The sequence below is a fragment of the Hipposideros armiger genome, unplaced genomic scaffold (genome assembly GCF_001890085.2).
Source record: "Hipposideros armiger isolate ML-2016 unplaced genomic scaffold, ASM189008v1 scaffold_87, whole genome shotgun sequence".
NCBI classification, from domain to species: Eukaryota; Metazoa; Chordata; class Mammalia; order Chiroptera; family Hipposideridae; genus Hipposideros; species Hipposideros armiger.
Window position 1 is genome coordinate 3,367,721 of NW_017731437.1, and position 12,653 is coordinate 3,380,373.

The 12,653-nt window shown below is 56.9% G+C and overlaps 2 protein-coding genes across 9 annotated transcripts in view; both read left to right on the plus strand.

Annotated features, from left to right (window-relative positions):
- The window catches only part of C1QTNF1 (C1q and TNF related 1), a 36,770-nt gene that overhangs the window by 13,582 nt on the left and 10,535 nt on the right, over positions 1 to 12,653 (plus strand). Inside the window, exon 1 of one of the 6 annotated variants that reach the window (XM_019644382.1) lies at positions 789 to 4,157. The exons of 3 other annotated variants lie outside the window; for them this stretch is intronic. In XM_019644382.1, the coding sequence (XP_019499927.1) occupies positions 3,528 to 4,157 (630 nt within the window). In that variant the 5' untranslated portion in view covers positions 789 to 3,527. Of the gene's footprint in view, positions 1 to 788; positions 4,158 to 12,653 lie in introns of those variants that run through there. 2 more of the 6 variants (XM_019644385.1, XM_019644383.1) reach the window with 2 other exon arrangements.
- Positions 4,248 to 6,492, plus strand: LOC109383718 (uncharacterized). 3 transcript variants are annotated; one of them, XR_002124280.1, is made up of 2 exons: positions 4,248 to 5,331; positions 5,511 to 6,492. XR_002124280.1 is itself a non-coding variant. In XM_019644388.1 (2 exons), exon 2 carries the CDS (start codon positions 5,498 to 5,500, stop codon positions 6,410 to 6,412), a length of 915 nt encoding a protein of 304 aa, XP_019499933.1. In that variant the 5' UTR covers positions 4,248 to 5,331; positions 5,490 to 5,497; the 3' UTR covers positions 6,413 to 6,492. The 3 variants fall into 3 exon arrangements, 2 of the variants coding, with proteins under 2 accessions (XP_019499933.1, XP_019499934.1); XM_019644388.1 differs by having other exon boundaries at positions 5,490 to 6,492; XM_019644389.1 differs by having other exon boundaries at positions 4,248 to 4,612; positions 5,245 to 6,492.

Consider the following 12,653-nt stretch of genomic DNA (forward strand, 5'->3'; position numbering starts at 1 on the left):
TGACTGCCCGTCTGCATCAAGAGTGCAGAGGGGACGTCCACGAAAGGCTTATTCTCCTTAGACAGGGGTCTTCTCCAGGTGTGAGGAGCATAAAGCAGCAGACCAGCTTGTTCTGTCCTGGCAGCTGCCAGTCCTGATTCCCACCTGCCCCGAGCCTTCTAGACCACGGGCACCACCACCTAGGAGCAGCGAACGTGGGCCAGCGGCCAGGGAGGCTGGATCTCGCTGCCAAGTTTCCATCTCAGCTCCTTTCCCGAATCTCCATGGAGGCTCTCCCACCCCCACCCCTTGGCAGTGAGACCCTGCCATCTGAGCCTGCCTGTGGCTACCCTTCGGAATGGAATTCAAAAGTCTGCAGTGTCAGTCTCGGCCATTGTGGGACAAGTGGGCAGCCCGGCCCAAAATAGCTGGGAGAGGCAGAATGTTAGGGCCGCAGTGGGAAAAAATCAGTGCTGCTAATGACAGGCTGTGCTCTTCTGGAATCAAGGGTCCCGCAGACTTCGACCAAGGTCACATAGTTTGCTGCAACGACGAGAAAACAGACATGGTAAGCAGCGATGACATGCCCAAGAGCAAGGAATCGGCACACAGGAGGTTACAGCGTGTCCTGCCTCCTGGGCGTCCATCCGAGAGAATGTTCTCCCGTGGGTCTCTGGGCTTTACATCCCATGAGCTGCCCTTGTCTGAGAAGATGGAGCCACTTGGGGATATTCAGGAAGCCTTTGAATCTTGGCCTTGGCCCAGACATCCTTTGTGTAGGTATGTGCTCCCAGGGAATTCCAGGATGGGCGTGGCCCATCTGGGAGCCCACGAGAGCGACCTTGTGGGGCGGAGGTGAGGGGGGCCTCATCATTCTGGTTGGCCCTGGCCTCTGACCGATCACAAGGCTGATGAAATCTCCCCCAGATACTGCATCTGGCTTTGGATTCTGATTTGTTAATGCGAGGGGTTTGTTTTGCTTTGTTTTGCCATGACTCCTGTCCCAGTTCTGATCAGGACTCTGTCCAACAGGAAGACACTTGCTGAACCGAGAAGGTTCTGTCTTGGTTGGTTGGGGGCGCTATGGCTGGCCATGGAAGAGAATCAGGCTGTCTGCAAGACTTCCCCTGGTTTGCCAGATTTCCCGTCTTTCCTCCTCAAAATTTTAAACCAGTAAATGAAGCCGATGACAAAGGGCCTTAGGGCCCTGGCCAGCTCTGTGGTTTGATCTTTTCTTTCCTTTGTTGAAGGTGGACTTGCATTTCTCCGGAGCCTGGCCTTGTGGGTTGTCGCCCATCTGCCTGTTGGCTTGAGCTGTGGGCCTTAAGCTGCTGCCCACCATGCGCTCGGACCTCCGTTCCTGGGCTCCCGAGCTTCCCACGCCTCTGAGCCTTCTGTTCCACACGGGGATCTCGGGAAACCCCAGCTCTTGTTGCCACGTTTAACGCCACCCCCTCCCCCAGTTTCTGCCTCAAGGAAAATGAGTAATCCCTTTTCTAATCTCTTGGGAGTTGTGGGGGCTCAAACCAGGAGGAGGGAGGGAAGAAGACTATACGTACAATAACGATAGTTATAGGGACCATTCCAGCACTTTGTACCTGCTCCATCAACCCTTCATCGACTGTGTGAGAAATTATAGTTTCGTAACCGTCTGACAACTTAGTTTCCCCCTAAATTTGGCACTAACGAATTTGACAGAACAATGGGACTCGAACTGTGAGGCTCTGAATGGCCTTCCTTTATCCCACGGCCGAAAACGCTAGTATCCAATGAAGGGGTGCTGCCCCCAAAACCACTGGGGTGGAGCCTCTGTGTTTTATTTGCATCTTATTCTGAGCACATCTGGCCTCACAGCTTCCATATCAGAGACCCATGGACCTGTCTCTGCTTTACAGATAAGGGAACTATAAGGCCCCGAGAGCTGGGGCAGCACCCCCAAGCTGAGGACTCCCAGCCTTCCATTAGAATGGGCCAAATGCAGCTGGAGGAGATGCCCGTTATGTAGCCGTATTTCTAGAGCTCTATCGTGGACCCCCAGTCCACGTCTTCGAATTATCTTAGAGGTAACTGTCTTTTAGTTCTTCAGTGCCAAAACCATCTTGGATGGGGTGAAGGCAGGGGGCAAGTCGTCCATCTCGGCATCTGTTTCTCTTTCATGCCGCTTCAGCTTCGTGTGCGCTGAGGTCTGGTCCGGGTGAGGCCCTGGGTAGGGCAATGGGGAGCTTTGCCATTGCATCCAGGGGTTCCCGGTTCACTAGAGTTCTGAAAAACACGCAGACCCTCACACGTCCGGGAGGAAGGTCTCCCAGGGGCTACACGGAGATGGAGTCCCTTCTGCTTCGCTTCCTGTGGTGTCCCCCGGTCTCCTTGCTGCAAAGGCTATTTGAGGACAGAGTACCAAGGGACAGTCAGTCCCTGTGCTGGGCCTGGGTCTTGTTGATGGTAACAGAGCCGACGAGCTTATCTCGGGGTTTTCCTGTGTCGATAATCAACCACGGATGTAAGTGTGGCCAAGCCTCAGACACGTGCAGCTGCCGAGCCTTCTAACACCAGTGGAAACAGCATCTCTGGTGGGGACGGGTGTTCTGAGTCTTGCCCGAGTGTCCATGAACTCCTCTTGGGCCGCTCAGAACCGGAAGCATGTTTACCCTTTGCTCCCACAGTGGGTTGCTGGAGGCCAGGTCTCTGTGGAGTGGCTGCTGGGCACTCACTGGCTCCACTGCCAAGAACCTCTGTCTTCTTCCATCTCCACGTCCTTAGCTGCCCTAGCAGGCAGGTGTGCCTGGTGGCTGTCAGGTGGGCACACCCCCTTCTCCCCTTTGATTCCTTAGCCTTTAGGAAGTTCCATGGCAAGGGGCAGTGAGGTGCAGGCGCTTTGCTTTGCCCTGAGCACCCCAAACCAGCACCCCAGTCTCTATGGCCTCTGTCCAAGTGAAGCCAGAGAGAGGGGCCCTGGGAGGAGGGATGACTGAACAAGGGCGGGTATGACATCCAAGTAGATTGGCGAGGACGTGGGAGTGAGGGTTCAGAAAGAACAAAAAAGAAAGAAAGCTGTTATTATCATAGCAGAGTTCTGCTTGTCTGGCCAGGTCCTTCCTCTTCTCATGATGTGGTAAGATTCCAGAACAAGCCAGTCTGGCTCAGATTTTGGGGATGGAGACCAGCCTGACCTGGGGCAGCTTCTGGGAAACCTGGGGCAGCTACCAGGCTGTGAGGAGGGGCCAACGCACTTGTTTAGAAAGAACTTTTGTATAAAATGGAGAAAATATTCGAGTTTCATATCCAGGAATGAGACTGAGAAATGCCACAGTCCCCCCGGCCCCGCCCTCGACTCTCACTGCCCTCTGGAAAATCTGCTGCTCCCAGCTGGGGGTTCCCAACCTTTGGATCACAAAGCTGCCTAAGAATCTGATCAAAGTGACACACCATTGCTGTCCAAAAATGTACACACGTGCACACGTGCAATTTTGCATTCTGTTTTGGGGGTTCACAGATTTCCCCAAACCGGGCCAAGGTCCCTGGACCCCAGGTGGAGGCCCTGACTGAAGATGTGTCTCAGGTCTGCCACCGTCTGGGGACTTGATCCCGGCAGTAGGTTACAGGTAACCCCGGAGCTCCTGGAAATCCCATCCCCCTGCCTCCAAGCAACTTGGGGTGTCCAAGCCTCCTTGCCCTGGGCTCCCGGCTGCCCTCACATCTGGGCAGACTTCCAGACCCTTGGAGTGGCCACTGCAGTCCCAGCCTGGGCTGGCTTCCCAGGGTGGCCTTCCCCGCCCGCCCGCTGGGCACGCATACAGTTAATCCTCCGCGGCCGCTGTTTGGATAAAATGCGCTGGGAGCCTTGGAAGCTCCAGGCAGCTCACATCTGGCTGGGGTTTGCTCTTTACGCCTCTGTCCCGCTTTCTTCGGCTCTTCCTTTACTTTCGAGAAACCGCGTTTCCGCTTCTGGCCAGAGAGACCTTGGAGCCGAGGAGGTCAAGGTGCCGGGAAGGGACGGGCTGCTGCCTGCACCAGCCTCCCCTTTTCTGCGCCCTCTTCCCGGAGGACTTTTTCCTTCTTCTCCTTCGACAAGTCTGTTCTTCCCCCGACCTGGCCCGGAGGAGGCTCCGTCGCAGGGAGATGCTCTAAGAGGCGGCGCTGGGAGAGCCCAGAGGCCGCGGGGAGGACGCCGGCTGGAGGTAGGTGGCCGGGCGGGGACTCGGCGCTGCCTTGGCTCCTTTTGGGGCTCCAGCCTGGTCGCCAGAGCAGAGTAGAGCAGATACCTTAGCTGCGGGGCGGGCGAGGAGCCGGGTGGGAGGGGCCCGGGTGGCGGTTGTGGCAAAGAGGCAGAAAGAGCTGGAGTAGCAGGGAGGTCCCCGTGCCCCTTTTTGCTGCTCCCGTCAGTAGCGGAGGTGCCGTGCAGGGCCAGCCTCGGGCTCCCCCTGTGACTTGGGAGCAGGGGCTCTGTGGCAGGGGATGCTGTCAGGAACAATCGGATCTCCCGCCTCCCCTGTGTTTTGTGGGGTGCTTATCTTGCCTGACTCTTCTCTGGTGCTTTTCTGAGGGCGTGAGAGGAAAAGAAATGGTACCCGAGTCCCCTCTGAACCTCTGGGGAGCCCCCACCCCAATACCGCCTGGACCACCTGAGAGCCAGGTTTGTCCAGCCCTGCCTTCGACCAACTTGGACCACATACAGAAAAGGAAATGCTGACTTGGGCCCCGGCATCTAATGGTTTTGGGGTTCCTGGAGGGGATCTGGTCTGGATAGGGAAGAAGAAAGTCCCGTCCCTGGGGACCTTCCCGGGCGGCCCACACTGCTGAGTGTGGCCCCTGGTCTGGGGCTGAATCCCTGAGCTGGCCACACCTCTCTGTGTCGACCCCCCAGCCCTTCCAGGGTGCATCTCCATGGGTGCAGGTGTGCGCCCCACCTGCCCTGGGCACCCACCCCGTGCTCGCCTGGGCCCCGCCATGCCAATCAACCTGCAGCTCCTGGGTCTTCCTGACCGGCTGGCAGGGACCTGTTTCTGTCTCACTTGGTGCTTGAGAACGGAGGCTGTTGGGCACACTTGGAGTGTCCTCCTTCTGAGCTTTGAAAATGACGAGAGTCTGAGAAGCTGCGTTTTCTCAACCGCTAACTATGTCCCTAGCTACGTCCCAGGTCCCTGGGGGAGGATGTGAGGTCCTCAGAGGCTGTGGGCCTTTGCTTTTTATAGTGCAGGAAAGCTCACAGCCAGTCCTATGTGCAAGGTCACAAGCAGATGCACTTGACTGTTGTGTGTGCTACAGGGAGAGGCCTGCTGTGGCCAGGAAGTTCGTTCTTCCGGAGGCCTGCTCAATGTCCCTGCTGACTGAGAGAGCGGGGAGAAAACACAGGTGATGGGGCGATGGGGGCATAGGGTTGAGTGGCCCCCTCTCACCTCCCTTCCCTACTCCCTCTCTTGGCCTGAGAACTGAGTGGAGCTTAGCCATGGATGTGTATGTGTGTGTGTTACCCGCACGTCGGGTCCCGAGCAAACATTAATTCTCAACAGTTCTACCAATGGCACTTCCAGCCTTGAAACGCTCAGAGAGGCTCATGCGTTGCCCAGAGGCAGTCGCTGGAAGACCTGGGACTCAAACCTGCATCTCGGTGCACAGAGAAGGGATGTGGCTTGCTCGAGGATGCACAGCTCTCCAAGCCTTGGCTGGAACCCCAAGCTTCTTGAGTTCCCACATTGCCACTTCCCAGCTGCCCACAGAGACTGTGCCCCGGAGCAGGAAGGACAGCCCATTTCTGCTTGCCGGGGACCCTCGCCGTCTCCTCGCGTGCTCTCTCTCCTCCTTTGCTCGTCTTGAGTCTCTTGTGATGCCAAGGAAGGTGCTCCTGGTAAACAGCACTTCGGGGAGACAGAGAACCCTGGCACAGGAGGTCTTGGGTGGGCCCCTGTGCACCAGAGGGTGCCACTACCTGTCTGGGGCCAGGGCCACCAGCCAGCGAGTGGCACCTCATAGGTGGGAGCCGAGAAAGCTGACCTGGTCCCAGGGAAGGCACGGGCTCCTTGTTCCTGGGACATCACCTCACTATTCAGGACAACCAGCACAGCATAATTTTTTTTGGAACATGCTTCTTTCTGTTGTTCTTCCTGGTGCCTCTTGCCCTCCTTCAACCGCCCCCCCCCCGCCCCCAGCTGTAATTAGCATGACTCATAAACCAAATATTCTGGCATTGAACTTCACCCATCAAAACAAAGATGAAAAGAATTTCGTAGATACAGTGTTGCTGCTGAGCGTCCGCCCTGGACATGTGCTCACCACTGCACTTTTGTCTTCAGGGGCTGGTCCCTTGTGTGGGTCCCTGTTCCTAGAGCTGGGGGTGGCTGAGGTTCCTGGAGCTAGGGGACGGATGGGAGTGACAACTTGCCAAAGAAAGGAAGCACAGAAAGGGTCCGGGTGCCCAGCTCTGCTGACTGCCTGAGACAGCTCTGCCTGCCAGTCCACTGGAGAGAGACACACATCTCGTTTTGGAAGCAGCCTCAGCTCCCGACCCTGAGAGCCCAGAGATAGTTAAGTGGGGGTGATGGCCTTCCAGCACGCTTCATCTTGGTGGCGTAACTATCGCGTGAGCTGAGGGTTATTATTTTTTCCCTGTTTTTCCCTGCTGAAGTCTGCCTTCTCTTAAAATCAAATGAGACGAGGCACCTTCCTGACCCCTTGCATGGGGTGAGGGGTCCTCTGCCCACTTAGAGAACAATTTGCAAAAGACCCACAAGGTGCTTCCTTCCACGCTCTCTCGGGCAACCCACAGAGCCAGTCCCATGAGGCCCGGGATTTAATTCTCGGGGCCCGGCCCAGGGGTCTGTGTTGGGGTCCTTGGCCTGGCAGGGCCAGTTCTGCACGGAACCACAGACCTGCGAAGTGGGGCACGCTGGCTCTTTCCTTCCTTCTGAGGCCCCACAGCGAAACTTCTGCGGGTGCAGCCTGTGTCCTCTGACCCTTACCTTCCTGCCTCTCAGGGACAGCCTCGGTGGTGTGAGCAGGAGTGGGGGCTCTTGTGCCCTTTGGGGGAAATCTCTATCTCTGGGTCCCATCAAGTTTGCACCTGAGAGATGCCTGTGAAATGGGAGATGTGTGGCTCCCGGCATCCCGCTAAGCCACTCATCCTTGCCCACACTCACTTTCCAGAACTGGGCTCAAAGCAGGATGCCTGTGGACAGAAGTGCTGGAGAACCCCCACTCCCCCACTGCCCACCAGGGGTGTCCCTGTTCTGTCCTGGAGGGCCTGGAGTCAACCCCTTCTCCAGCTGGGACTGGCACAGTCCTACTGGGGCATCCTGCCCTGTCCAGGACGGCTGTTGGGACGGCTGTGGGCCAGGCTGGGCCTCGGTGTCTAAGCATCTCCTTGGCTCCTGCAGGAATTTTCCTTGAAACGAGACAGAGCAGAGCAAGACACTGTGGGCAGGAAGGATGGGAAGACAGGCAGACAGGCAGACAGGCGGGCGGGCAGTGGGGAAGGAGAGGGCATGGGGAATTCAAGTTCTTGGAGCCTTGTGCTGGGTCCAATGACGCTGCCACTGGTAAAGCCACACTTGGTGGAATGCCCCAGACCTTTCGCTTTGGGTTACACCCTCGCCCCAAGTGGGCACACCTGGTTACCAGCCGCCCTCTGCCCTGGGGATCAGGGAAAGAACAGACCTCACCTGGGGAAGCTGCCAGCCCTGGTGGGTTTGCAGGCAGGTGCAGGCCAGAAGTGGGGCTGGGCTGGGCCCGGCACCTCTGCTCTGTGGGTTTCTGGGGCTGGTCTTCAGAGTTGGGGACGGGGGTGTGCTTGGAAACGCTAGGGCCCTTTGTCTTTGTGAAGCATCTCAAGTGGGTTCTGGTGAGAGATGGGTGGATCTGGGTGGGTTTCGGGGTGGCCATGGGGGTCTTGGATCTTCTGGCATACAGGACTCCCCTCCCCCATGAAGGTGGAGCTGTGAGAGCAAGACCCATGGTACTTAAAACCAGTGTAGGTCCCAGACTGCGGAGACTCAGAGTGGCACCAGCAGAGCGGGCAGAGCCAGGCCAGGCAGCTGGGGAGAGGCCAGAGTCCCACGCCCGCCCTCCCCCTTTCTGCCCGTTCTCCTCTCCTGTTTCCTCCTGCTTCCAGTTCTCTCTCTGCAGGTACCCCTACCAGGGGGTCCACCCAAGGAGACCCCAGGTGGTGTTCCAACGGGATTCTACCCACCAGAGGGCGTTGGGGGTGGGGTGATCCCTTCGCTATCCTTGCTGGAGGTGGCTTTTCCCCTCCTTCTCACAAGCGCACCAATGCCGATTTCTCCCCTGCAAAAGTGGTGCCCTAAAAAACGCACATTCAACGCCACACTGCCCAGGCCCCTTACATTTTGAGGTATGGGGTGGGGGGGAGGGTTCTAGTGATGCTGTGCCAAATCCAAAGGAATTAAACTCTAGTGGTGGGTTTGAAGATGCTGGAGGCTGGCATCCCTGGGGGGATCTTAGCACCCTGCTTCAATGAAGACGGCTATCAGTGCTGTGCCTGGCAGAGAGCAGGCAGGCACTCAGTAATCTGTTGAATGAATGAATGAATGAATGAATGAATGAACTTACCCAGCTGGTGGTAAGTTCCTCAGAGCCCATCACCGCAGCTGCTGTTGCAGGTATAGCCAAGGCGGCTAAGCGTGGGCGCCCAGTGGCTGGGAGCGCCTGCTGGAGCGGTGAGCCTGTCCTATCTACTATCTTTCTGGAACCCCTTGAGGGGAAGTGGAACGCACCTTGCTGTCAGGCACCCCTGGGTCTCACCTGAGCTCCAGCCCCTCCCCACTGTGGGGCGCAGGGCGCAGGGCTCCCTCACTCTGAGCTCGCTTGCTCATCTGAGAAATTGAAGTGCATTGTAGGAATCACATTCAATAGTGTACGTACGTTTTACGTGTTACGTATTTACGTAAAGCCCTAAAGCTCCGTGCCCAGAGTCCGGCCCTTGTTAGAGGAAACCTCTGCTAAATGGTGGCGGGCGCTGCGCCTGGGTCTTTTGTGCGGCGTGCCTGCAGTTGGGCTCAAGGATTTGGCTCCATGGCCTTGGTTTCATGGCTGCAGGCGGCTTCCTCCCGAAGCAAGCGCCACCAGGAAGTGGTGTGTTGAAGACAGAGCAGCGCCCCTGCTTCCATTGTAGAAAACGCGAGCTGGCCTGACTCCAGCCCAGCGTAGGCGCCCCTCCCGGCCTTGCCCGGTCCACAGTAACGCCGGGGCTGCTGCCATCCTTCCCGCTTATGGTGTGTCTAGAACCCAGCCCTGCCCGGTTCGTGGGAGACACTCAAGGAACACGCGGGAAAGAGCGTGGACGGCAGCACTGGGTCCCTTTAGATTCCGAACCGTCCCACTTGAGCCTCCAGTTTGCCCCAGCAGCGTCCCCACGGCCCCTCCTCCGTCCTGCTCCTCTGTGCGTAGAGGCAAGTTCCCTGGAATAAGTAAAATGCTCCCTTAGGCCCAGGGCGGGGCTTAGTTGTCATTTTTTTTCTAAGTGGAAAATAATGTGTACTTAATGGGGAAAAATATGTGACTGTTATAAGGCCAAAACCCAGAGAAGCCCAAATGAGAAAATGGCAAACATCATGTTTTCATCACCTACAGATAGATAACTGCTGTGAGCCGCCAGGTGGGTGGCCTCCAGGGCTCCGTGGGCGCGTGTGTGTGTACGTGTATTTACACATGTGTGTTTGCAACCTGCATTGTCACGCATCACCATTCATGACCGGCTCTCCATGTCAGTAAGGACTCCTCTGTGCACAGAGGTCACTAAAGGGTGCTGCTGGCAGAGTTGCCCCTCCCCCCAGCATTATTTACTTATTTAAATGCGTTTCCTGGTTCTCTGCTAGCCCCACCCTCCCGGGTACGTTGCACCAACCCACTGAGTTTGCCACCCTGATTCTCCGCCTTGGTTCTTGTTTTCCATCGTGGGGATGCACCATTATTTATTTAACTAGACTGTTTTGGCAGGATATTTAGGTGGTTTGTAACCTTGGCTAATGCGGGCAGTGGGTTGGAACCCTTTCTGAAGCAGCAGATTTTTCTGAGTGCAAATGAGAGGAGCGTTTGAGGAAAAGCTGGTTAGATAGGCTGCACCAGGTTTCTGTGTTCTGATGACACTTAATAGTGTGCCCTGGGTCACTCCGCCCCATCCCCCAAACCAGGCCATCCCTGACTAGGGAGATTGGAACACACTGGCTGAGGCTGTTGTAAAAAGCGTGGGATCCCCGAGTCCTCTTTGGATAATGGTTCCGCTCCTTGCGAATGGCTGAGCAGTGAGTGGGGAGGTCAAGTGATACTGAAAGTCAGGTGCCAGGCGCTGGACACATGTGAGAAATGAGACCCAGCTCGTGTTTTCGAGGAGCTCCTGAGGAGCAAGTGACTGTCACAGACCGCACAGACCGTCTGGGCGGAAGCTTCCTGGAGGAGGTGGCGTCAAGCTGGGCTCTGAAGGACACATCAACGAAGGAGGTGGCAGGAGAAAGAGAGCACGAGACTGTGTGACTGACTTGTGTTGGGGACTTCGAGAGGCTCCAGGTGGCTGGAGTGAAGGACACATGTGCAGGGGTGGGGACGACAGGGTCAGAGGTGACGCCGGAGCCGGATGGAGATGCTCAGGGTTTCGGGGTTTCCATGTCTCCTTCGTTTCCATGGGAACCCTAAGCCAAGGGTGGAGCTCAGATCTGCAGTTCTGAAAGCTGCCTCTGGTGAGCAGTTTGGATGGGAGGCGGGAGACCAACAAGAAGCTGAGAAAGAAGTAGTGACAGAGGCCGAGGGGGTGGGCAGGAGAAGAGACCTGGGGGAGGGCTGGTGACACGTTAGAGGTGACGGGCATGAGCGGTGGGGTCCGGATGGCTCACCGGTTTCCGGTCTGGGCCCTGTGTGAAGGGCACTGACTCACACTGAGCCGGAAGCTGCAGGAGGACTGTGTATGGTGGGGTCTGGGGGGAGAAGAAAACGAGTTAACTGGGGCTCAGGGGTCTTCGGACAGAGCAGAAAGGAGGTGTTCAGATGGTTGACTACCTCGCTGTAGCTCAGTGCTGCCCGATAGAACTTACTGCAGGGAAAGGAACGCTGTCCCAGCTGTGCTGTCCAAGAGGGCGGCCGCTTAAAATGTGCTCGTGTGCCTAAGAGCTGAGTTGTTCCTTTTGTTTAATGCTAAGTAACTTAACTAGACCCATGGGCTAGTGGCTACTGCTTTGGAGAGCAACCAGGCCGGGGTGGGGATGAAGATTGGGGAGCTGTTAGCTGAAACCATCGTGTATCAGGTGACGTGTATCAGGTGACAGGCAGAAAAGGTGTTTGGGGTGAGAGGAGCTGAGAGCCCAGGCCATAGCCTGGAAAACAGCCGTCTCTAAGGGGGAGACCGGGAAGGGTAAACACGGGGAACAGGGTGGCCGGCGCAGGGCTGGAGGAAGAGCTGGCCATCACCGGCAGGCCCTCTAAAGTGGACACACGAGCCTCTGTAGAGGGCGCAACGGCCTGAGTGCTGTGGGCATCTCACAGCATCTCAGCGATCTCAGCTAGAGCAGCCTGGCTGCACCGGGCAGCAGGACTGTTGGACGCTGAGCTAAATGATGTTCTTGACCTAGAAGCCAGTAGGCACGGGACAAAGTTTTATCTCTCACCAGGCTTCCTCTGGAGATGCCTGTCAGATGCTGAGGTCATGTCCAGGCCCCAGACAAGCAAGGACATTCGTACCGCTTGTGAAAGGGCTGGTGGGACCCAGGCCGTGGAATTCCCAGGTCCTATCCTCCCTCTGTCTGGGGAGTGGTCAGTCCCTGAGGGTGTCCCAGCTGTGGGGAAGTGGGCTGTGGGCCAGGCCACCTGTAGAGCGGGCTCAGGAGCAGCAGCACAAGCTGTCACTGGCTCTTCTCTCTCACACGGTTCTCAAAGCAGCCGCAAGACTGCCGCCCGAGGCCCTACAGCTGGGAGGTGATCTAAGGACAGTGCTCTAGTCAAGGAAATCTTTGTTTGCACTGGGGACGGAATTGGAGCTGTGGAGGCTAGGCTGGCCAGGTGCCCCCGGAGGCCCGACGCCTGCAGCCCACGTGGTCCCCCTGTCTGTAGGGCCTGGGCAGAATCTTCCACTGTGTCTGCTCTCTGTTCCAGGTGAGACTTTCCTGGCCAAGGTGCAGTTTGTTGCCCCAGGAGAGAATGGAGATGTTCTAGGATGCGGGTGGGGGGGATATCTTGGCCTTCCGTTCCTTCACTGTTTTGTCCCAAGCCAGACCTCGCTCTTATGTAGGGATAGGAAGCACTTGTTTATCACTGGAAGACCCCATCTCCACCCCTGGCTGTGGGCCTCAGAGGTAACCAAATAAACCCCAAACCTTAAAAAGGAAACCCTTTTCCTCTAAGCCAGAGAGCATCTTCTTGGAAAAAGGAAAAGGGAATCAGCACGTGAGATGGGGGGCCAGGACACCCCTCCTCTTGGGAAAGGGACTGCTCACCTCCAGGTGACCGGAGTTCCTCTCATCAGGGATCCCATCCCCTCACTGCTGCTTCCTCTACAAGATTGGGGGGAAGCCGGGAAGGGGCGGAGACCTGCAGGGGCTGCCCAATCACAGAAGGGAAAATCAGATGTGAACTGGGCTTCTGGATTTGGTGAACAAACGTCATTTATCGGCGGGAAGTCACTCTGCCTCCCCCCTGCTCATCGCCAGAGGAGTTTGATAAGTGGAGAATTAGTGTGA

What these genes read in the sequence shown, in the direction of transcription:
- LOC109383718 (XM_019644388.1), top strand. Translation starts at nt 5,498, where the DNA reads ATGGCACTTCCAGCCTTGAAACGCTCAGAGAGGCTCATGCGTTGCCCA.